This window comes from Dipodomys ordii, unplaced genomic scaffold (genome assembly GCF_000151885.1).
Source record: "Dipodomys ordii isolate 6190 unplaced genomic scaffold, Dord_2.0 Scaffold7, whole genome shotgun sequence".
NCBI classification, from domain to species: domain Eukaryota; kingdom Metazoa; phylum Chordata; class Mammalia; order Rodentia; family Heteromyidae; genus Dipodomys; species Dipodomys ordii.
The window spans coordinates 3903941-3926546 of NW_012267223.1; the positions used below are offsets into that span (position 1 = coordinate 3903941).

Genomic DNA, 22606 nt, shown 5'->3' on the forward strand with positions numbered 1-22606 from the left:
GGCTGAAGTCTACGATGGTAGAGCTGCAGCCCAGAGCCAGACTAGCAGGAAAGAGGAATATGTGATGTGCGTATACAGGTGTCATATTTATTAACTTGCTTTATGTGTTTATGTGGTACCGAGGAATCGAACCCAGAGCTTCATGCATACTAGGCAAGCACTCTACCCCTAAGCCACATTCCCAGCCCTCATTAACTTTTTAAAACTTTATTTATTTGTTTAGGTCGGTTGTGGGACTTGAACTCTGGACCCGGGTACTGTCCCTGAGCTCTTCAGCTCAAGGCTAGTGCTCTACCACTTAAGCCACAGCACCACTTCTGGTTTTCTGGTGGTTAACGAGATAAAAGCATCATAGACTTTCCTGCCCGGGCTGGCTTTGAACCATGATCCTCAGATCTCAGCCTCCTGAGCAGCTAGGATGACAGGCATGAGCCACCAGCACCTGGCTCATTAATTTTTTTTTTTTTTTGGTTGTGGGGCCTGAACTCTGGGTCTGGGTGCTGTCCCTCAGCTCTTCAGCTAGCACTCTACCATTTGAGCCATAGCATCACTTCCAGCTTTTTCTACTTATGTGGTGCTGAGGAATCCAAAATCCAACCCAGGGCCTCATGCATACAAGGCAAGCACTCTACCATTGAGCCACCTTCCCAGCCCCTATAGTAACATGTGTGTGTGTGTGTGTGTGTGTGTATAGTAACGTGTGTGTGTGTGTGTGTGTGTGTGTGTGTGTGTGTGTGTGCGTGCCTGGGCGTTGCCCCTCAGCTCTTCAGCTCAAGGCTAGTACTCTACCACTTGAGCCACAGAGCCACTTTCGGCTTTTTTCTTTTTGCTTATGTGGTGCTGAGGAATCGAACCCAGGGCCTCATGCATGCAAGGCAAGCACTCTACCACTGAGTTACCTTCCCAGCCCTCATTAACTATTTATTTATTTATTATTGGGTCCGGACATGGGGCCTGAACTCTGGGCCTGGGCGCTGTCCCTCAGCTCTTCAGCTCAAGGCTAGCGTTCTACCACTTGAGCCACAGCACCACTTCCGTTATTTTTCTTTTTGCTTATGTGGTGCTGAGGAATCGAACCCAGGGCCTCATGCATGCAAGCAAGCGCTCTACCACTGAGTCACCTTCCCAGCCCACATTAACTTTTTAAAAAGAAGGTTTTATTGTTTTTCCCTTCAGTCTCCTCCCTCCCCCACACACACTTGGAACCAGGGCCTTGCACATGTAAGGCAAGCACTTTACCAATGAGCCAAACCCCTGACCCAATGTGTATATTTAAAAATGTAAAAACTCAGGAGGTAGAGATCTGAGGATCATAGTTTGAAGCCAGCCTGGGCAGAAAAGTTCCTGAGATTATCTCCAATAAATTACTATACTCAGAAAAAGCTAGAAGGGGCACTGTGGCTCAAGTGGTAGAGGGCTAGCCTGGAGCTCAAAGAGGTTCAGGGACAGTGCCCAGGCCCTGAGTTCAAACCCCAGGACCAAAAAGCCAACAACCCCCCCACAAAACAACAACAACAACAAAATACCCAAAAAGCACAGCTACAAATACTAAATAATACTAGCTACCTGGGATGCTGCCAATGGGAAGATGGAAGTTCCAGGCCAGCACAGACAGAAAAGGTCACGAGACTTCCCTCCCAATCAGCAGCTGGGCACACCGTAGCACACAGCTGTCACCCTAGCTATGAAAGGAAACCTGACAGGGGTGGCTGAGGTCCAGGTGTGCATCTGGGCAGGGATGAGGCCCCATCTCAAAATAATCAGTGCAGAAAAAGGTTGGAGGTGTAATTTAGTGGTAGAGCTTCTACCCAACAAGCGTGAGGCCCTGAGTTCAAACACTAGCACTGGGGGAAAAAAAAAGTAGAGTGTGACTGGGACCATACTACCCAGGTCCTCCAGTGCGAGTGCGCGCGTGCACACACACACACACACACTCTCTCTCTCTCTCTCTCTCTCTCTCTGCCCTGTGTCTCCCCTCAAAGCCACCCAGTGGGTAAAAGCTTTAAAATGACCTCAGAGCAGCTGTAGATAACTCTGAGGTACTGCAGCCTCAGTCACAGGCCTCTGTGACCGCTTGGTCTGTTTCTGGAGCTTTCTCCATGCCAGCTGCAGTGACACTCACACTTGGACTCCTAGCCCTGCCTGCAGCTCGGGGCATTTCTTTTTTTTTGGGGGGTGGGGTGGGGTGGGGTGGGCGGGGATCCAGTTGTGGGGCTTGAACTCTGAGTCTGGGCACTGTCCCTCAGCTCTTCAGCTCAAGGCTAGCGCTCTACCACTTGAACCACAGCGCCACTTCCAGCTTTTCTCTTTTTGCTTATGTGGTGCTGAGGAATCGAACCCAGGGCCTCATGCATGCAAGGCAAGTGCTCTACCACTGAGCCACCTTCCCAGCCCATCTGGGCATGTCTTTAGGCAGGCCAAGAACTACAGAGCAAAATTCCCGATGGACCAGGCATATTCAGGAAGGTCCTGGGTTCTGCTTCTCCATCAGCTGCCCCACTTCCATCCAGGAGACACAGGCCCTGCCCAGCTGGGTTTGAGCTGAGACCCAACCAAAGCAACCACTTGTTCCCCAGGCTTTTTTTTTTTTTCTTTGTTTTTAGCCATGGAGAAGGGTCGGCTGAGAAGGGCCACAGTAGTGAGCCCACCTCCCTGGCCCAGGGCTCTTTAGCAGCCAGATCAGTGCTTCTCGAAGCACCAAGAGATAAGCCCCGGGAGACAGCGATCTGGCCCACAGCCTCCCCACTCATCCAGCCCAGTCCAGCAGTTCCCAGGAGGCCCAGGCTAGAGTCACATTGGGGACTGGAGCTTGGGCAACCTATGGAACTGAATGGGGGAGTGGATGCAAGAGTCCACTTTGCAGGCTGGGAAGGTGTCAATGGTAGAGCGCTTGCCTTGCATGCATGAGGCCCTGGGTTCAATTCCTCAACACCACATAAGCAGAAAAAGCTGAAATGGCACTGTGGCTCAAGTGGTAGAATGCTAGCCTTGAGCTGAAGAGCTGAGGGACAGCGCCCAGGCCCAGAGTTCAGGCTCCACGACCAAGAATCCACTTTGCAACTGGCTCTACCTGGATGGGACTACAGAGGGGGGACTCAGCAAGAGCTTCCCCCCCCCCACTCGCCCCTGCCAACCCAGGTCCCCGTTCAGCTATGTAAAAAATGCAGAGCCTGGAAAAGCCCTGGCTAGATAAGCAAGTGTCTGGAATGTAAACATTTCCCAGGAAAAGGAAGGCAGGCAGGGAAAGAACAGACTGCAGGACAAGCTCCCCCAGGGGCCCTGCTAAAGCCTTAGCCAACCTAGGGTTGCTGGGGCCCCAGGAAGCCAGCTGCCAGAGCCTTTACAAGAAGGTTCTGGAAACAGTAGCATTTTCTCCAGCACCATCATGGCAGCAGCAACTCAGGGCCAAAGCTCTGGAATGTGGAATCTGGGCGAGTGTGTGTGTGTGTGTGTGTGTGTGTGTGTGTGAGTGGGAGTGAGCGAGTGTGTGTGTGTGTGTGTGTGTGTGTGGGAGTGGGAGTGAGAAGGGGTCCCCCTAGGAGTTTGGTAAGCCAGCATCAGGCCCCACACTCCTGAGCAGAGTTACTTAGCTGGGTAGTCATGAGCTACACCTGGCTACTCAACACTTGTCTCTTGCCACATGGCCAGTGCTACCAAGAAGCTGATCCTAGCCAGTCACTGGAATCCTAACTATTCAAGAGGCTGAGATCTGAGGATTGCGGTTAGAACCCAGGAAAGTCTGTGAGACTTATCTCCAATAAAGAACTCCGAAAAAGCCGGAAGTGGTGCTGCGGCTCAAGTGGTAAAGTGCTAGCCTTGAGCAGTGTGGCTCAGGAATAGCACTGAGGCCCTGAGTTCAAGCTCCAGGACCAGGGGAAAAAAACATCTCAGGGACTTTCCTGCCAGGGCTGGCTTTGAACAGTGGGCTTCAGCTCTCAGCTTCCTTCCAGGATGATAGGCCCAAGCCACAAGCACAAGGCTCATTTTCTGTTTCTATCCAGGCACCATGCTGAACTATCTAATTATGTCTTCAGGCACCAGCAGAGATAGCCAAGGATAAACAGGTCTGCATCTGTGTATGTGCCAATCCCAGGGCTTGAACTCAGGGCCTAGGCACTGTCCCTGAGCTTTTTTTTTTTTTTTTGCTAAAAGCCAGCGCTCTACCACTTGAACCACAGTTCCACTTCCAGCCTTTTGGTAGTTAACTGGAGATGAGTGTCATGCATTCATTTTCCTGCCAAGGCCAGCTTCAAACCAAGATCCTCAGGTCTTAGCTAGAACTATCAGTGTGAGCCCCTGTGCCCACAGGCCTGTAGCTTCATGGTAGGCTCTCAGGCCACATATCGTGCCCCCAATTCATCAACAGTGTAACATCTCACTTCCTGCTACAGGTCAGTGTAAGGTTCACTCCTGGATGGCAAACAGACTCCACTCTCGTTGCAGCAAAGTCTCCGCCCAGTTACCTGTGTTACCTAGGCAACTGGCATACCTGGAAGAGGTCACATCTTCATCCGCTGAAGTCACATCTGAATTTGATGTGGCCACACCTTTCTCCGCCCATATCCTAGATAAGGCCTAGCGCAGGCCCAGACGCCCTCTTTTCTAGCTCTTTTCTAGCTCTTCTCTCTTTCCCAGCTCTCCCAGCTCTCTTTCCCAGGCCTTTCCCCACTGTGTGGAGGACCAAGATGGCCTGGTGCCAGCCGAAACGATGAATAAACGTACTCCTTACCTGAATACCACGTGTGTGGTGCTGTTCTTACTCGGCTATCTCTTTTTAAAAACCTAACTTCTCTGATATTCATGTCCAACTTTCCCTATCTCTCCCTTTCTCTTTTCTACATTTTGGCTGTGCCCTGAAGAGTGCGATGCAAGCTGGGTCCCAGGGACCCCCCTCTAGGTTCCTTCTAAAAGGCTAGCCAATGTAGGCTTGATCTATTTGTTCAGGGTTTCTTTGCATTTTTTCAGAAATTCGCCATCTTGGCCACATGGTGGGTTAAGGGTTTGGCCCCATCTGACCTTTAACTTTCTACCAAGTTTACTACTCCATCTATTCTAAGGTGCCTTGCTAACAAGTTGCTCTTTTCACAGGCCCTGGTAACTGAGGCCCAACCATCTGATGTGCTTTGTTAGCAAAGATATCTACACATTGTTGTCAAAAATTTTGGGTTTTGAGTTTTGCCTTTTTTGTTTTGTGTTGTGTATTCTACTACTGACTACGTGGTTCTAAAATACTGGGCATATCTGTGCTAAAATTATCATCACATCTAATGAGTTTTGTCATTGTAGAATATTTGTTGGTCAGTTCTTGATAAAGAGCAGGTAAGCTCTACTTATTCTATTTGATCTCCTTGTTGCTTTAATTGGAAATAACAAAGGGTTTTTGTGGCAAAGATTGCAGTTCAAAGCCAGCCCGGGCTGAAAAAATCCCTAAGACTCCATCTCCCAACTAACCTGCAAAGAGCCAGGCTGGAAGCATGGCTCAAGACTCTAATCTCAAACCAGCAAACACTGCAAGTGGTACTATAACTCAAAGTGGTTCAGTGCTAGCCTTGAGCAGAAGTGGTCAGGGACCGTGCCCAGGCCTTGAATTCAAACTTCCTTGAATACCAACTGGGACAAGCCATCCCAGAATGAGCACCTAGACTCAGCCAGTCTGGGGAACAAGGGAACATGGAGAGGAGTAAGAAGAGACGATGTCACATCAGCAACTTTGTGCCTGCTCTTTCAAAATTAACCAGAGCCGGGAGGTCAGTAGAAGTAAGAAGCCTGCCCATCCAATGTCTATACCTGGCTACCTATTAACAACAGAAACTTATATTCTTGCCTTTGTCACCTGACTTCTCTACATAGTCACCAGATGTCAGAAGCAGCTAGGGACATTTCTACCAACATTTTTCAGCCCTAAGTCCTTCCTCTTGCCATTTATTTGCTCTCTAGTATTTTTTTTTTCCAGCCCCTCATGAGAGGTCTCCAGACTTCATCTAAGGACCCACGCCACCAACAGACAGCTGCTGCCTGCTGCCTTCTCTGGGAGGGGACCAAATTCCAGCCTTTTACCCCTATTGTTGACGCCCCTTGTCAGCAGGAAGTAGCCAGAGAGAATCCTCGCCCTATTCCATGATTATTAAAAGGCTGGAATGTAAGGTCCGCTCCAGGATGACGAGCAGACTCCACCCTCCTCTCAGTAAAGTCTCTGCCCAGTTACCTGCATTACCTAGGCAACAGGCACACCTGGAAGAGGTCACATCTGCATCTGCTGAGGTCACGTCTGAATTTGATGTGGCCATACCTTTCTCTGCCCACATCCTAGATAAGGCCTAGCCCAGGCCCAGAAACCCTCTTTTCTTGCTCTTTTCTCTCTCTTTCCCAGGCCTTTCCCCACCGTGTGGAGGACCAAGATGGCCTGGTGCCAGCCGGAACGATGAATAAACCTACCCCTTACCTGAATACCACATGTGTGGTGCTGTTCTTACTCGGTTATATCTTTTTAAAAACCTAACAGTCAGCTTCTTTATTTTTTTTTGGTTGGTTGTGAGGCTGGAACTCTGGGCCTGGGCACTGTCCCTCAGCTCTTCAGCTCAAGGCTAGCACTCTACCACTTGAGCCACGGTACCACTTCCAGCTTTTTCTGCTTATGTGATGCTGAGGAATAGAACCCAGGGCCTCATGCATGCAAGGCAAGTACTCTACCCTAAGCCACCTTCCCAGCCCCAGGGTCAGCTTTTTTTCTCTAGCCCAGAGGAAGACAAAGAAATTGGCGATCACCCTTCAATCACACACAATCATTCTGCATTTCCTCCAGGATCTTGAGGCCCCTGTGGCCACCTTCCTGCCATCCCCTCCTTCCGACTTAAAGGCCAGTGTAGGCCAGACACTCAGCCAGACCCACTGACTTTCCAATCCTCTCCTGCCTCTTCAATGGTGTGTACTTTATTCTGAGCAACTTTATTCTGAGCCTCACCTCCCATCCCATCACCAGGATGACGCCCGGGACTGTCCTGAGCAGGGTTGTCTTTACATTACCCACGAGGCAGCTCTGAAAGGCTCCAGACAGTATACCTGACAGCACCCACCGTCTCAGGCTGGGTCTCCTGATTCCAGCTTCCCCCATGGTTCTCATCTGTCTGTTGCAGCACTAGAAGGCATCTTCTCCAGGCTGCCAACCCCAGAGGGACCAGGCTCCCACCCCAAGGCAAAACAAGGACAGTGAACTCTACAGTGACTCTCCCTGGACTGGGCCCAACTGGTTCAGTTGTAACAGTGTCATTCCTGGGGGATTCCTGAGGGGAATGAGTCAATTCTGCCAGGTGGCAAAGTCGGGGCTCAGTCAGTGAGGGGACCCAAATGGGCAGGGTGGGGAGAGAGGCCCTGGGATCTCACTGGGACAAGGAAGAAGGGATTTCAATTTAGGGAACAGACTGAACTATTTGAAGGGAAAGGGAGGAGCCAGAAACCCAGTCTATCCTAGGGAACCCTAGTAAGGGACAAAACACAGGCTCTGCCAGGCACCCCAGCCCTGCCCCAGCTGTCCCCAGACTTCAGTGCCAGGCCACACCCTTGCCATCCTTTATCCAAGTCTTAACTTTTTTTTTTTTGTCTTGGCAAACCCCATTGGAGTATAATAAGGCCCATGTGGATTTCCTCCACCTCTCACCCTGTCCCATACACCTGGTCCTGGGCCAGAAACAATTCTAGGTCTCTGGAAGGGGAAATGTGGATGGTCTCAGAGCAGGTACCTAGAGGGCACAGGTGTGGGGTTTAGGCTTGAGCTGTGTGGCTTCCAGGGCACAGAAAATCCTAAGTACTCCCTGCAGAAACGAGGCAGCTGGCACAGCCCTCAGTGGGCATATAGAATTCCCAGACCAGGCCTCCTGACCAGTGACCCCAGCTAACTCCAGCGCAAGATCAAACTAGGAGGCTGCCCAAGTCTTGGCGGCCTCAAAGCCATCCTCCCACCTCCCGTGCCCCACCCCCATCCTGCTACCTGGCTCAGGTGACCTCCTCCATGGGAGGAGAGAACAATGAACTCTTTTAACAGGGAGCAGGAAAGGAGAGCAAAGATCCACTGCCACTGCCAAACTGCAACACTAGCCCGTGTGGGAGAGAAAGGCCACTGTCTCAACCTGGCTCCAGATCTGAGCCCAGGTCCCCAGAAGGGAAGGGGCGGCAAAGGTGTTTGCCAGCCATAGTGCACATCTTCATTCTGTCCTCAACCAGGGAGGCCCCCCTTGAGGAGCAAGGGTTGGAAGGGCCCCTGGTATTTATTACAGGATAGGAGAGGGGTTTGATGGGGACTAGAGTGCCAGGAGGCTGCCCAGGACCACAGGGGACACACCAGCCTGGCTGGCTGGCTGGGTGTCTCTGCCTGATACTGGGTGTGGTTAGCTCAGATTCCTGGCAGTGGCAACCTGGCCCTTCTGGTGTGGCTGTCACCTGACACCAGGGGCCCAGCCAGGCAAAAGCCAAGACAAAACAACCTGGTCTTGGGCAGGGACCGCTGGTCAGGAACACGCTGTTTGCTCAGGGCCTGGGGCTGGGATGTGGGGCCAGGCAGGAAGGGCCCAGGCAGGTGGCTAGCTGCTGCTGCAGCTTCCCTGGGGGTGTGGCTGTTGGGGGGAGGGGGCGGGGAGAGGCCTGGGGTTTCACAGGGACGGAGAGCAGGTGTTCAAGGAAGGTGATTCACCATGATTGAAGGTTCCTTTCCTTTCTTGCTGAGGTCCCTGGGTTGATCCTACACAGCACTGCCAGGTAACTTAGCTGTCTCTCTAACAGGCTTGTGGATCCACCATACGTGGTAATGAGTACTTCAAAGAAGAAACTGAGGCCCCAAGAGGTGAAGTCACCACCCTAAGGCCACACAGCCACTCTGCAGATGCATCAGGAAATGTCCTCATCCCCAGCCAGCGCCCTCAGGGACATGCTCAGGGTGGGCAAGCCTTAGAGGCCTCATTTTCCCCACCTGTGGATTGGGGACAACGCCGTCGGTGAGTGGTGAGGAGGAGGCATCGCTGGTACGATGCCGACTGCGTGACAGGCTCCGCTGGAGGCTCACAAACCCGCTCAGCGTGCCAGCCTGCAGAGAGGGATTGCCACCATGGCCATCTGACAGGTGAGGAACAGAGAGGTCACACAGCAAGAAGGCAAGCAGGACAGGGATCTGGACCCTGGATGTCTAGTTCTATTTATGCCTCTAATTACTGTACTACCAGGTCCCCTAACCCACTCCCTCTCTGCTGTCCCTCTGGCAGCGAGTTTGAAGACGTGGGTCACGGTGCCATTGCCGGCCCAGGCACATACAGCTCTCTAGAGCATGGCCCCAGGGCTCTCTGCTGGCAGTGAGAAAGGCCCAGAAGGTGTCTGGGGTCAAGACTGCAATAGTACCAGTGTCCCACCCAGCCTCTCTAGCACGGTGGCCTGCAGACTGGCCTTGAGGATGGAGCCCTCAGAAGGGCTAAACAGAGACTGGCACTCACCACTGTCTGTACCAGCAGCCCACAAGCCAACTTCAGGGTCTAGCTTGGTTCACACTGTCTACTGGACCCTCCCTCACCACAAATTTTGAGGCCACATCCAATTTTGTGGCCATCAGCCATATATATATATATATATATATACAGCCCTCAATATATACATGGATCCATTCAGTCTTCACACCAACTCTATGGCTACCTTCTGTTGTGTTTTGTTTTGTTTTTTTAGTTTTTTGGGGGGTATTGGGGCTTGAACTCCGAGCCTGGGCACTGTCCCTGAGCTTTTTTGCTTGAAGTTAGTGCTCCACCACTTTGAGGCACATTGTCATTTCCAGTTCTCTGTTGGAGATATGAGTCTCATGGACTTTCCTGCCCAGGCTGGTTTTGAACTGCAATCCTCAGATCTCAGCCTAGGGTTACAGGCATGAGCCACCAGTGTCCAGCTGGGCTAACCTTCTCTAGAGATGAAGGTGGACCAGACAGCTAGGAGCCAAGGTCAGTACAAACCACCACGCAAGGCTACCGCACTATGATTAGAGATCACAGTTGCTCCTATTCTGACCAAATTAAATGGGATCCCAGTGGAAGCACTGAGATCCGTGGTTCCTGGCACCACTACCTACCTAGGACAGAGACCTCCACAGTTGTCTCAGAGGCTGATTCCTAGGTCCCCTCACTCCATACTGAAAGATCACTGGGTCTGGGTAATAGGATGTTCTAAATGTTTCCATTCCACCTGCTGTCAATCAGGACCATTTTTCAATTGTGTGTATATGTGTGTGTGTGTGGGGGGGATTCTGTATATGTATATGTGTGTATGTTTGTGTGTGTGCCGGTATTGGGGCCTGGGAGTTGTCTCTTAACTTTTTCACTTAAGGAAAGGATAGTATCGTACCACTTGAGCCATACTTTTGCTTCTGGCTTTTCGCTGCCTAATTGGAGATAAGAATGTCATGGACTTTCTGTCCAGGCTGGCTTTGAACGATGATCCTCAGATCTCAGCCTCCTGAGTAGCTAGGATCACAGTGCTCTGCTTCACCAGAAGTATCTTACCCACAAGGTGCACCCCATCAGGCTGTCACATCTGGATGGGGACATGGAAGGCAGTTAATGGGTAGGAAGCAGGGCTACTGTTAAACATCCTACAATGCACAGAAGAGTTGCGCTGTACAGCTGGCCCCAATGTCACTAGTACCAAGGTTAAGAAAACCTGGTGAGGTAATTTCCTGCCCTCATCCCCCTGCTGGCCTCCTCCTTCACTTTGGACTGCATCCAGTCACGTCAATGTCTCCTAAGAAGACATTTCTAGAGAAAACAATGACCCAAATCAGCCTTTCTAAACCAGGCAGGGGCTGACTCACTCCTCCAGCAAAATCTACCAGGCCCTGGTGCCAGGTCAAGCCTAGACTCCTAGGTTCTAGCCTCATCTCTGCCCCACAGGCTCAGGGAAAGTTTGAGGCTGGGGAAGGTCTGGAATAGGTAGGCCCATCTGGAGTCTCAAATCCTCCGGGATCTGACTTAACCCTTTAGCCCCGCCCTTTTGGTTCCCTCACACACCAGAGCTGAATGACATTGGCCATGACTCCCTACTCCCCTTCCCTACTCCGCCCCCACCCCGTTTCACCTCTCAACTCCCAAGATGTGAAATTTCAGACCATCAGCCCTTACCATCCCCAAATCTGGAAGAGTGAAGAATCTCAACCATCTGAGATTCCTAAAGCCCCAAGCCTGGGGCTACAGATGGTAGATTAGGGATTCTGGGAGGAAGGAAGGCAGCAATTCCAGAGTTTCCCTCCTCACTCCCTGCCAGATCAGGGGGTGAGGTGGCCAAGCTTGGGGTCTATCAGTGATGGATAAGGGAGGTGGGGAAAAAGATTCCTCCACCCCAGCCCCACCCAGCCTCACCCACCGTAGAGGAACTTGGGGCGAGGGTTCACCCCTTTGCTGAGCCTGTCTGTCCGGTTTCAGTTGGAATTGGCCATCTTTTCCCAGTGAGAGATCCTAGCATCCCCAAAGGCAACAGGGGCACCCAGGGGTCACTCAGGCCTCCTTGCTGGACACTGAGGTTCTGGCTGTCCCCTCAGGAGCAAGGGTGGCAAGTCACAGGTGTACTGAGATGATGCCATTCCCAACACCCTCATCCCATTTCATGTGGCTCAAAAGCAAGGCAGCAAGAGCAGTGGTCATCTAGACAAGCCCTGATTCCAGAGGCAGATGGCTGTAAGCACCTCTGCCCCAGCTAAGATTCCTGGGTCACTGCCTGAAGTTAGCAACTGATTCCATGTCAAGTGGGTAACAAGCCTACTCTGTGGGTGGTGGGCACGTGGTCTCCTACCTTGTAAGTGGCTAAGTGGCAAAGCTGGATCTGAACCTGGGAGAGCTGATTCTGTAATGTCTCAAAGCAACAGAAAAACCAACTAAGGAGGAGAAATTCTCATTTTTCACAAGGAGAGGTACCTTTTCCTGAGAGGATCCCAAACTAAAGCCCTCAACAAAAGTCAGGTTTTCTGGCTGGGAATACAGTGGTATTCAGATCCTGGATTTATCCCTAGTACTTTTGGCGTGAGTGTGCTGGCTCAGATGTTGTATCAGTTGAGCCGTACTTACACTTATGGCTTTTTGCTGGTTAATTGGAGATAGTCTCATGGACTTTCCTGCCCAGGCTGGCTTCAAACCTCCATCTTCTTATCCCAGCTCCCTGAGTAGTTAGGAGCCACCTGTGCCCAGCTCCTAGTACTAGTTTTAAAGTCAGAATTCAGCCAGATGCTGGTAGCTCTCGCCTGCAATCCTAGTTACTCAGGAGGCTGAGATCTGAGGATTGTGTTCGAAGCCAGCCCAGGCAGAAATGTCCCATAAGACTCTTACCTCTAGGGGCTGGGAAGGTGGCTCAGTGGTAGAGTACTTGCCTTGCATGTATGAGGCCCTGGGTTCGATTCCTCAGCACCACATAAGCAGGAAAAAAAAAAAAAAGAAAAAGCCAGAAGTGGCGCTGTGGCTCAAGTGGTAGAGCGCTAGCCTTGAGCTGAAGAGCTGAGGGACAGCGCCCAGGCCAGAGCTCAGGCCCACGACTGGACCCAAAACAAACAAACACTCTTACCTCTAATTAATTTCTCAAAACCCACAAGTGGTACAGTAGCTCGAGTGGTAGAGTACTAGCCTTGAGCAAAAGGAGCTTAGGGAGGGGCTGGGAAGGTGGCTCAGTGGTAGAGCGCTTGCCTTGCATGCTTGAGGCCCTGGGTTCGATTCCCCAGCACCACATAAGCAAAAAGAAAAAAAGCCGGAAGTGGCGCTGTGGCTCAAGTGGTAGAGTGCTAACCTTGAGCTGAAGACCTGAGGGACAGTGCCCAGGCCCAGAGTTCAGGCCCCACAACCGGACCCCCCCAAAAAAAAAAGGAGCTTAGGGATAGTGCCCAAGGCCAGAGCTCACGGCCCATGATCAGCAAAAAAAAAATAAATAAAGTCAGAATTCCACTTTGGGCATGGCCTGGAGGATTGAGCCCCTAGGGAAAAACATCATGGTGTTGCCCCCTTCCTAAAGTCCACTTGGGGCAGAGATCAAAGCAGAGGGGAGAAGACTAATTACCCCCAAACAGCTTCAGATTGCTAGGTGGTTGAGGACCTAATGAAGCACGCTGAGTTCCTCCTGTTTACAGGCCCAGTGTCCCCAGTAGGCCTTCAGAGCTTCTGGGGCCTAAGGAGCAGGCCTGGGAAGTCAATCATCAACTCTGGTTCATTCCCTGGGATACCTCACACACTCTCCAGAGCCAGAGCCCACCAGAAGGAACAGGTGCCAGCCGGCAGGGAAAGCTGCCTTTTCCTTTGGAAGCAATTTGAGGAGGAAAGGCGCTCAAATGATCTGGGCCTCCTGAGCCCCAAGGAGTCTAGCATCACAGACCCCTCGCGGGGGGCGGGGGCAATGCCCTTTCATTTTTTTCTCTCCTTCCACCTCCTTGGCAGCCCTGTGACTAGGCAGGCAGGCCAGACAGTTGGATGCCCATTGTACAGGTGTGAGGCAGCGGTGACACAGCCAGTGAGAGACCTGAGACAAGGAGCCCCAACTCACACACATCCCCCTTCCTGGGAAAGCTCCCCTCCCACACCTCACTTCCAAAGTCAGATTCCTAAGAGGCCTTTCGGGCAAAGCCAAGTAAATCCTTCATCCCGGGACAGAAAATCTGGTCTCCTTCCCCTTGCCCGTCTGGGCCAGGGCAGGGTCTCTCTGGCTTCTCGCTTACCTTGTTAAACTGGAACAGGTCCCGCTTCAGCCTCTCCCTGGCAGGGTCATGCCCAGGTCTCAGGAATCGCCTCATCTTCCTCAGTTTGCAGCCCTCACCAGAGACCTGCGGAAACCAAAGGAGCCCTTGAGCCTGGCCCCACAGCTGCCTGGTGCCTGGGCCATCCCCATCTTGCCAGTCTTTCCCCCCAAGCCCAGCTTCACCCAAGGCTTCCTGCCCGCCATCCATAGTGTGGTCCCCAAGAGGAAGTCAGGGAGACCTTGGTACCTGGAGGCCTAGGCTTGTCCCTGCTGGCTAATGCTCTAAAGCTACCAGTGGCCTTATAATGGGAGCAGGAAAAGCTGGGGGAGGAAGCCATTTAGTCTGGCTTTATAGGAACAAGGAGGGCCAGCAGGCCCTGAGGTTAATTAGCTTAATTGTTAACCTGTTTTCTGAAAAACCATAAAACTCCAGAAAGGGAAACTTCACAAGCTTCCCCCTGGAGCTGGTGGAAAGATGGAAATGCAAGGCTGTCCCCAAGAACTTCCAGAACAGAACCCAGAGGCACTGGGGCAATTCCAGACCTGGGGTAGGGGACCAAACACCAAGGCCATCTCCTCCAAACTTCAGGGAGATTGCCTAGGGGCTTGGGTCTCTCCCACCAGACAGCCATGGGGACTGAGTGTAAGAAGGCCCCCAGAGTGCTTATTCAGGGAGGCTGGGCTATCACCAGGGCTGGACACCCAGCTCTAATTAATTCCACGAGGCTGCTAGAGTCTCTTTGGCAGGCCTGGCCTCAGCCTCCCTGTTGATCCCGGGGCTGGCTCCCTTTCCTGGGGACCCAAATGTAGCCCAACTACAGAAGATCTGCACCCAATTAAAAAGCAAAATAACAGGGGCTGGGAAGGTGGCTCAGTGGTAGAACACTTGCCTTGCTTGCATGCATGAGGCCCTGGGTTCGATTCCTAAGCACAGCATAATCAAAAAGAAAAAAAGCTGGAAGTGGCGCTGTGGCTCAAATGGTAGAGCGCTAGCCTTGAGCTGAAGAGCTGAGAGACAGCAGCGCCCAGGCCCAGAGTTCAGGCCCCACGACCGGACCAAATGTAAATAAATAAATGCAAAACAACAACAAAGATCACACACACACACACACACACATATACACACAACCCACCAGATCAAGGATCCTAAACCATCTGCCCACCATAGAATGTTATTTCCAGTCCAAGGGGGAACTATTTCTGGATTACCCTTGGGGGAGGGGGAAGGATCAACTGCACTCTGGCTTCCGCCTAGCACCACCTCCCACTGACCACAGGATGCCAAGTTCCGTCCTTAGGAAACACAAGGGCTCAGGCCTACTCTACAAAGGGCTCCATGCATTCCTCTCTAGACTAAAAGGAAGGCAAGCCCCTATCAGGGAGGAGCTTACTTTGGGCAAAGACAGGTAAAGACAGGCCAGCTGTGTGCTAAATGCTCCTGCTGGGGCGTAGAGAGGGGATTGGGCCTGAACTGACCAGGTGGGGGGTCCTGTCTAAGCTGAGGCTTGAAAGATGTTCTGATGATTTCAACTTCTTGGGTGGTGGCAAAAATTAATCACAGGGCTGGTGTTGAAGCTTAGTGGTAGAACATCCACCTGTCACGTGCAAGGCTCTGAGTTTGGTCACACACGCACACAATTTCTGAGCATGTTGGCATACACCTGTAATCCTAGTACTAAGGCAAAAGGATCATGGGGTACAACGCAAGTTCCAGGCCAACCTAGGCTATATATACGGTGAGAGCTTGCCTCAAAGAACAAAACAAAACAACAAACAAACACCACCAATAAAACCACCAGGGCAGTTTTCATAGGAAAGGACCCTAGAGATCTAAGGCTGGGAACCAGAGACTGGGGGCGACTCCCCACCGTAGCATCTGTATGGCAGAGTTAGGAGTTGCAGGCTGCTCCAGCGACAAGGCTCGCCTCACGCTACATTCCTGCTGCAAAGGACAGGCAGAGAGGAATACCTACTCCGAATGAAAAGATGGGAAGGGTCATTTCCAAACGAAACCCCAAGGACCCCTCAAAGCACTATCAGCCATGGAGTGGCAGTGGGGGAGAGGGGAAGGGTGGGGGGGAGGCTGGTGTCTTCACATTTTAGGGGAGCCAGACCACAGTTGAGGGAGGGAGCCTCCCACTTCCACGGCAGGGGCAGGTAGCTAGGAAAGTCCCAGTGTCTACTTGATCTGGGGGCCCTGCAGCAGGCCAGAGAACAAACAGCAAGCATGAAAGCCCAGGGGCTGCTGGGATTGGGAGTGAAAACAGACTCCGGGCAGCAGCCATCTCCAGTGATCTCTGCCTCTGGACAAACAGCTGAGCCACCACACATTCCAGCAGTGGGGGAGGGTGGCTCAAGCTCATAAAGCAGCAGGCAGGCCCCTGGGGTGCTGACTCTCCCCTCTCCAGCTCAGGTCACTGGGTCAGAAACCAGAGGAAGCTGGGAATGACTCCCTAGAAAGAAGAGCCACGCCCCCCCCAAGCTTCCAGGTCCTCTGTGCCAAAGACCCCACGCGGGCTCAGGGGCCAGGGTCGGAGGAGGGAGGGGACAGGTCAGGAGATGCTCCACTCGGCCAGATGGGCAAGGGTACTCAATGCCCACCACCCACCCAAGTGCCCTTCCCAGTACCTGCTACACACGAGGCCCTGGACTAGATCGGCTCCATGATTGTTATTATTAAAAATTTTGGTTCAAGCAATCTGTGCTCATTCAAATACAGAGAAGCCCCCACCCACCACCCCAAACCCTACAGCCAGAGACAGTCACTCTAACATGTTTGCACAGGTCCTGAGCACCTTTGAACTCCACAAGGTTTTAGCTACAGCCGCAAGCCCCTGGGTAGGTAAATGGAGCAGCTCCACTTGACAGACGAGGAAACCAAGACGGCAGATGCTAAGCAACCTGTCCAAGGTCACCAAGTAGGAAATGGCAGAATTCTGATCTGACCCCAAGCCTGACAAACTCCCCAATCTAAGGGCTTCAGTAGGCAGTGAAAGATGGCTATTACAGGACAGTGGTGCCTAATTACCTCCCTGCAGTTAAAAGACAGGGCCACGCGTGTACACATTCCCATAGGCCATTAGCTCAGAGCCAGACAGGCAGCTTGAGGCCAGGATACCGGCCACTGCCTCCTGGATGCTGGAGGTCTGGCTGGCCTTGGTAGCCTTGCAGAGAACTGCTGCCTGTCCTACAGGGGTTTGGACAGAGGTAGGAGTAGGTCTCCATTGGACCCTCAGTGTAGTCTTCCAAAACAGAAATCACACTACTGGGGCAAGGCAGAAAAGTTCACCACCCCTTCTTGAGGTAGAGGACAGGTCTGGGCCTGGCCAGACTCACTTCAGGCACCTTCTCCCCACAGGGCCATGTACCTTGGGCCAGCAAGTTCTCTGTGAAGATCAGAAGCCAGGCCTGGCAGACCGTGCCTGTTCAGCCCACTCCAGGGAGACAGAAGATATAAAGGGAAGAGTCTTGCATGGAGCTAATACACAGGAAACTGAGCCAGCTGGCCTTCTCAGATCGCTTGATTGTGAGGAGAATGGTACTCCACTTCTGGTTTTCTGGTGGTTCACTGGAGCTAAGAGCTCATGGGGGGCTGAGAAGGTGGTTCAGTGGTAGAGTGTTTGCCTCACATGCATGAGGCCCTGGGTTCCATTCCTCAGCACCACATAAACAGAAAAAAAATAAAATAAAAAAGCTGGAAGTGGCGCTGTGGCTCAGGTAGAGTGCTAGCCTTGAGCTGAAGAGCTGAGGGACAGCACCCAGGCCCAGAGTTCAGGCCCCACGACCGACAAAAAAAAAAAGAGTCATGGATTTTCCTGCCCTGGCTGGCTTCAAACTGCAATCCTCAGATCTCAGCCTCCTAAGTAACTAGGATTACAGGGGTGAGCCATTGGAGCCTAGCCTAAGCTGCTTTCTTACTTTGACCTTTATCCTTTTCTTTTTCTGTTGTTCATAACTGCATCCCTCAGTTCCTGTTGAATGAAGGAAAGAGAGAAAGAAAGAGGTAAGGTCTCTACTCATTACCTGAAAGGTAAGATGGAGGAGGGGGCCAGGCAGGTAGAACAATAGATATGAAGCCCACATGGGGTTGGGCTTACATGGGCTGACAGACTGCAGATAACAAAGGAGAGCCTAGTTGGGTTAGAGGAGGGCCACAGCAAGGAGCTTCAGTCTGACCCCAAGGGGACCTGCTGACCATCCAGGGGCCTATGGCCTGTGTCTCTCCCATACCCCCTCTCCTGGAGCCAGCGCCCTATTGGTTGCTCCGCAGTCCAGACACCGCCCCCCCACAGGCTCAGCTCACTAAGGTGTCAGGAGCTCCTGGGCCTGAAACACCTTCTTGTTCCCTCCAGCAGCAGCAGTCCTCTTCCAAAAAGCCTCCCCCATCTGAAGCCATCTCCCTGGGTCCCTCAGTGTCTGACTGCACCTTGTACTAAAGTGACCGAATCTGCCCAGCTCCATGACCATTCACCTCCGCTTTAGCAAGCTACCTACCAGGTCATTTACATACGCAGACAATATACTGGAAAGGTCATGGATTAGTGGTGCGTTTTGTTCATCTCCAGGGAGGTAAAAGGTTCCAAGGGAAGAAGAAATGAGGCTGCCTACAGGGATCAGGAGCGACAGTGGCATTGCTCCTGGGCCATGGTAGCCTCGGTGGGGAGAGACATCCCAAGAAGATCCCTCAATAGCCCAGGCACTTCCACTGATCTGCTAGCAAAGTCCACACCCAGCACCTGGCTCAAGACTTCTGGATTGGCCCAAGGAAGAGGAGACCCCTGGAGCCACACCAGTATCTATCTTGGGTCCTGCTTTCTGGGGACACAACACATGGGGCCCAAGCTCTCCTCTCCTCGTTGCTACCCACAGCATGTCACTGATCAAGAAGCTGGCCTCCCTTCCTCCACATCCTGTGCCAGGCAGGGGTGTGGCTTTGGCCTCCTGTTCGGGGATGTGAGAATACCTTGGCATCTCCTACTGGTAGTTGTTGACCCCTCTAGCTTCCGTCCCTGCCAACTCAGGTGCCCAAGAGCTGCTTGTCAAGGGCTGCTGCTGCCCTGGGAAACTCATACTGCCAGAGGCACCAGGCAAGCCCCTGACCAGAAGGCTGCTAGCAAGCCAACTTCAGGTAAGGGTGGAACCTTTATCCCACCCATTCAGGGGGGACCCAGGAGAACCGGGATGGGGAGCCCAGGGAATCGCAGCCGCTGCTGTTGTTAGGTCATAAAAGGGACTGGAAACTCACTATATGTAGCCCCATGTTACTCTGCACACCTCACAGGCACCGACTCATTTGGTTCTTACGATGATTACGGGTACCAGCAGCCTGTAATCCTGCTAACTCAGGAGGCTGAGATCTGAGGATCATAGTTCAAAGCCAGCCTGGGAAGAAAGTCCGTGAGACTCTTCTCTACAATTAACCACTCAGTGTGGCTCAAGTGGTAGAGCGCTCACCTTGAGCTGAAGAGCTCAGGGACAGCGCCCAGGCCCAGAGTTCAAGCCTCACAACCAACACACCCACACACCTAAAAACCTAATTCATGAGAGAACTGAGCCCCAAAGAGTAAAGAGTCCAAGTCCTAATCTACAACTCCACTGTGTCTGACCCCAGAATTTTCTGTTCTTTCCAGCTACTCTCAGAACAGGGGACTGGCAAGGAGTAGGCTGGTTCCACTAGGGGTTGGTCTCCAGCCCCACTGTCATCCATCCTATGGGGCCACAAACCTGTCCCACACACTGCAAAGGAGGGACTGGGTCCTCCTGAACTGGTCCCTTTCTTGCACCCCTCCTGGACCCATAAGTGGACAGGAAGATTAAATGTACACGAATGCAGGTGTGGATACCTGCACACATGCATGCATCCCCACTGCAGGAGCTCCAGCTCCTCCTGCCATCCCATACCAGACTGGGGACATGAGCAGGTGGATGTGACCAAGTACATGGAGAAACAAAACCATTCTGGGAGAAGATGGACCCCCTTGGCTGGGGTCCCCATCAAGCCCCATCCCAGTCTCCTCCACTGCCTCATGGGAGATATTCTAGAACTCCCTCATCCCACCCTTCCAAGTCTTTGCTCAGATGTGCCTTACCAGGCTGCAGCTCTACCACCTTGGGGTGACCCCTGCTCTGAACTCGCAGCATCTCCTAATTCATATTTACTGTGCATTTTCTGTCACTCAGGTTCCCTACCTTTTAGAAAGTTCTAGGATGGCTCACACCTATAATCCTAGCTACTCAGGAGGCTGAGATCTGAGGATTGTGGTTCAAAGCCAGCCCAGGCAGGAAAAGTCCATGAGACTCTTATCTTCAATAAACCATTCAGAAAACCGGAAGTGGCGCTGTGGCTCAAGTGGTAGAGCGCTCGCCTTGGGCTGAAGAGCTCAGGGACAATGCTCAGGCCCAGAGTTCAAGTCCCACAACCACCACCAACAACAAAAAAGTAAGTCCTACAGATACTTGTTAAGTCAATGACTGAACGGTCTGGATAGCACAGGGATTAACTAGGCAAGATCTCCAATACTGACCCCAAGGAATGCTTAGATAGGATCCATAGGCCCTCCAGATCTTCCCTACCCTGTGGTCAAGTCCTGGGTCAAAGCCAGGGCCCTGTGGCCTTCAAGTGGGACATCCTGCTAGGGATATCCTTGTGGGCCCTGCCTTGCACAGGACCTAAACTGGTCCTCCAGGACCCCCAGATCCTGGGCAAGAAGAATCCTTGATTATTAAATATTCATGCTATTTACAAGTCAAACAGATCCGGGCCCAGGTGTCACTTTCATCAAACCCTGGGAACACTGAGTCAGGTGCCTAGAGAGAAGGCTCAGGTCTCTGCTGAATTCCTGAAGGGTAGAGTCAGGTACCTCGAAGCTCCCTCGTCCCCACGCCCAGAGGAGCCTCTCCTAGCTCAAGAATTCATTATGGTTCCTGGGAAGGGAAAGGAGTGAAGTGACTCTTGAAAGGACCAGTTTCCTCTGGGGTAGGGCAGGGAGAGAAGGTGACGTCAGAGATGTCAGGGTATGGCCATGAGGTACAGACAGGGAGGGTCTTCCTGGGATCTCGAGGGAGTCAGAGCTAGGGATGGTCAACAGGGTCAGAGGCCCTACTGGGGAACATCTATCTGTTTTTCCCTTTAAACTTGGCCTGGGGAAGAGGAAAACCAAGTTGCAAGAAGAGCCTGCATGCTTTGGTCCAGGGGAAGCAGGATAGTGGTGGTATGGGTGAGTGAGATACACAGGCTTCTGAGAAAGGAGTACTCAGGATGCTTGGGCGGTCCAGGCAGTCAACCTGGAAAGGCATCAGCTTCACTGGGCTCTACCCTGGCTGCCAACTCAGGTGTCTCAGTAACTGTTCCTCATTGTCCCCCTGCCCCTGGGGGCTCTTTTCCAATACACTCTGGGTCTTCCACAGGATAACCGAGGCTCACAGACTGATGGCAGAGGCTCCAAACTTTCCAGTTCCATGCACCATTTTCTCTCCCAGAGAGAGGAATGGGGCAGGAAGCCCTAGCAGGGGAAGACAGACAATACCCGCCCCAAAGTGAGGTTGAAAGGGAGCATTATGAAATTCCCAGACTAGGAATGTGTTCCCAGTCCCATGTAGAAAGTGGGAAGGGTGAGCTCTCCGGCATGAGCAGATTAGATTCTACACTTGGGAGAGTCCCGCCCCTACTGGGGTCTGCTCACTAGTCCTGATCCATGGCTGGCCCAAGGAGCATGGAAAGTATCAGGGGCCAGGGAAACAGGATGTCAGGTCAGAAAAGGCCACTGCTCTTGACTCGGCAGGAGTGTTCTCATCCAAAAAGTTCTGACCTCCAGGGATGTTTAAAAAAAAAAAATCACAAAATCATGACCTATTGGGGAGCCAACTCCCTCAGTGGTTAGGTAATTCCCAAGGGCCCAGATATCGATCAAAAGGCCTGCAAGTGACCGGCAATTTTTTTAAACCCTTCCTGTGGGAAGCTAACAAGTTGTCCATCCTTGGGTGCCTGCCTTGTGCCAGGTCAAAGTAGGAACAATGTTTTTACCTCCTCAGCAACATCTGGGAAAATAAGGCTTTGGTGTAGTTAAGTGATGGATCTAAGGTGATAAAAAATGTACTCAGAGTCACCTGATGTCTGAGAAGATAAAATGATGTTGTTTGAGGAAAAGACTTACCAGGAAAGAAGGGACTATTTTTCTGCCTTCCTTTCCTCTTTCTAAAATAATTCATTCTTCACTCCAAGAATTCTTTTTTTTTTTCCATGAACAGAGGTCACCTAAGATAATGGACCTTTTCTTCCTTTAAAAGTTGTTGTCTAACCAGGTGGCTCATGTCTGTAATCCTAGCTACTGAGGAGGCTGAGATCTGAGGATCACGGTTCAAAGTCAGCCCGGGGAAGAAAAGTCCATGAGATTCTTATCTCCAATTAACCACTAGAAAACCAGGAGTGGTACTGTGGCTCAAGCGGTAGAGCACTTGCCTTGAACTGAAGAGTGCATGGATAGCGCCCAAGCCCAGAGTTCAAGCCCCATGACCGACTCACACACAAACAAAAAAAGTTGCTACAAAGGAGGAGGCAACAATGCTTGATAAGAAATGTACTTGTTATCTTGCCCATGTAATTGTAACCCCTCTGTATGGTATTTTCACACACACACACACACAAAGTTGCTGTCTAGCTGGGTGCCAGTGGAACACACCTGTCTGTAATAGTTACTCAGGAGGCTGAGATCTAAGGATTGTGGTTCAAAGCTAGCCCAGGCAGAAAAGTCTGTGAGCCCCTTATCTCTAATTAACCACCAAAGCAGCCAGAAATGGAGCTGTGGCTCGAGGAGTAGTATAGCCATGAGTGAAAAAGCTAAGAGATAGCTTCCAGGCCTTGAGTTCAAGCCCTAGTACTGGA

The 22606-nt window shown here is 51.9% G+C and overlaps 1 protein-coding gene across 3 annotated transcripts in view; it reads right to left on the minus strand.

Annotated features, from left to right (window-relative positions):
- Llgl2 (lethal giant larvae homolog 2 (Drosophila)) overlaps positions 1–22606 on the minus strand; it is a 38989-nt gene that overhangs the window by 14504 nt on the left and 1879 nt on the right. For 2 of the 3 annotated variants that reach the window (XM_013038003.1, XM_013038001.1), the window contains exon 2: positions 13706–13810. In XM_013038003.1, coding sequence (XP_012893457.1) covers positions 13706–13780 — 75 coding nt within the window. In that variant the 5' untranslated portion in view covers positions 13781–13810. Of the gene's footprint in view, positions 1–13705; positions 13811–13964; positions 14025–22606 lie in introns of those variants that run through there. The other variant, XM_013038002.1, reaches the window with a different exon arrangement.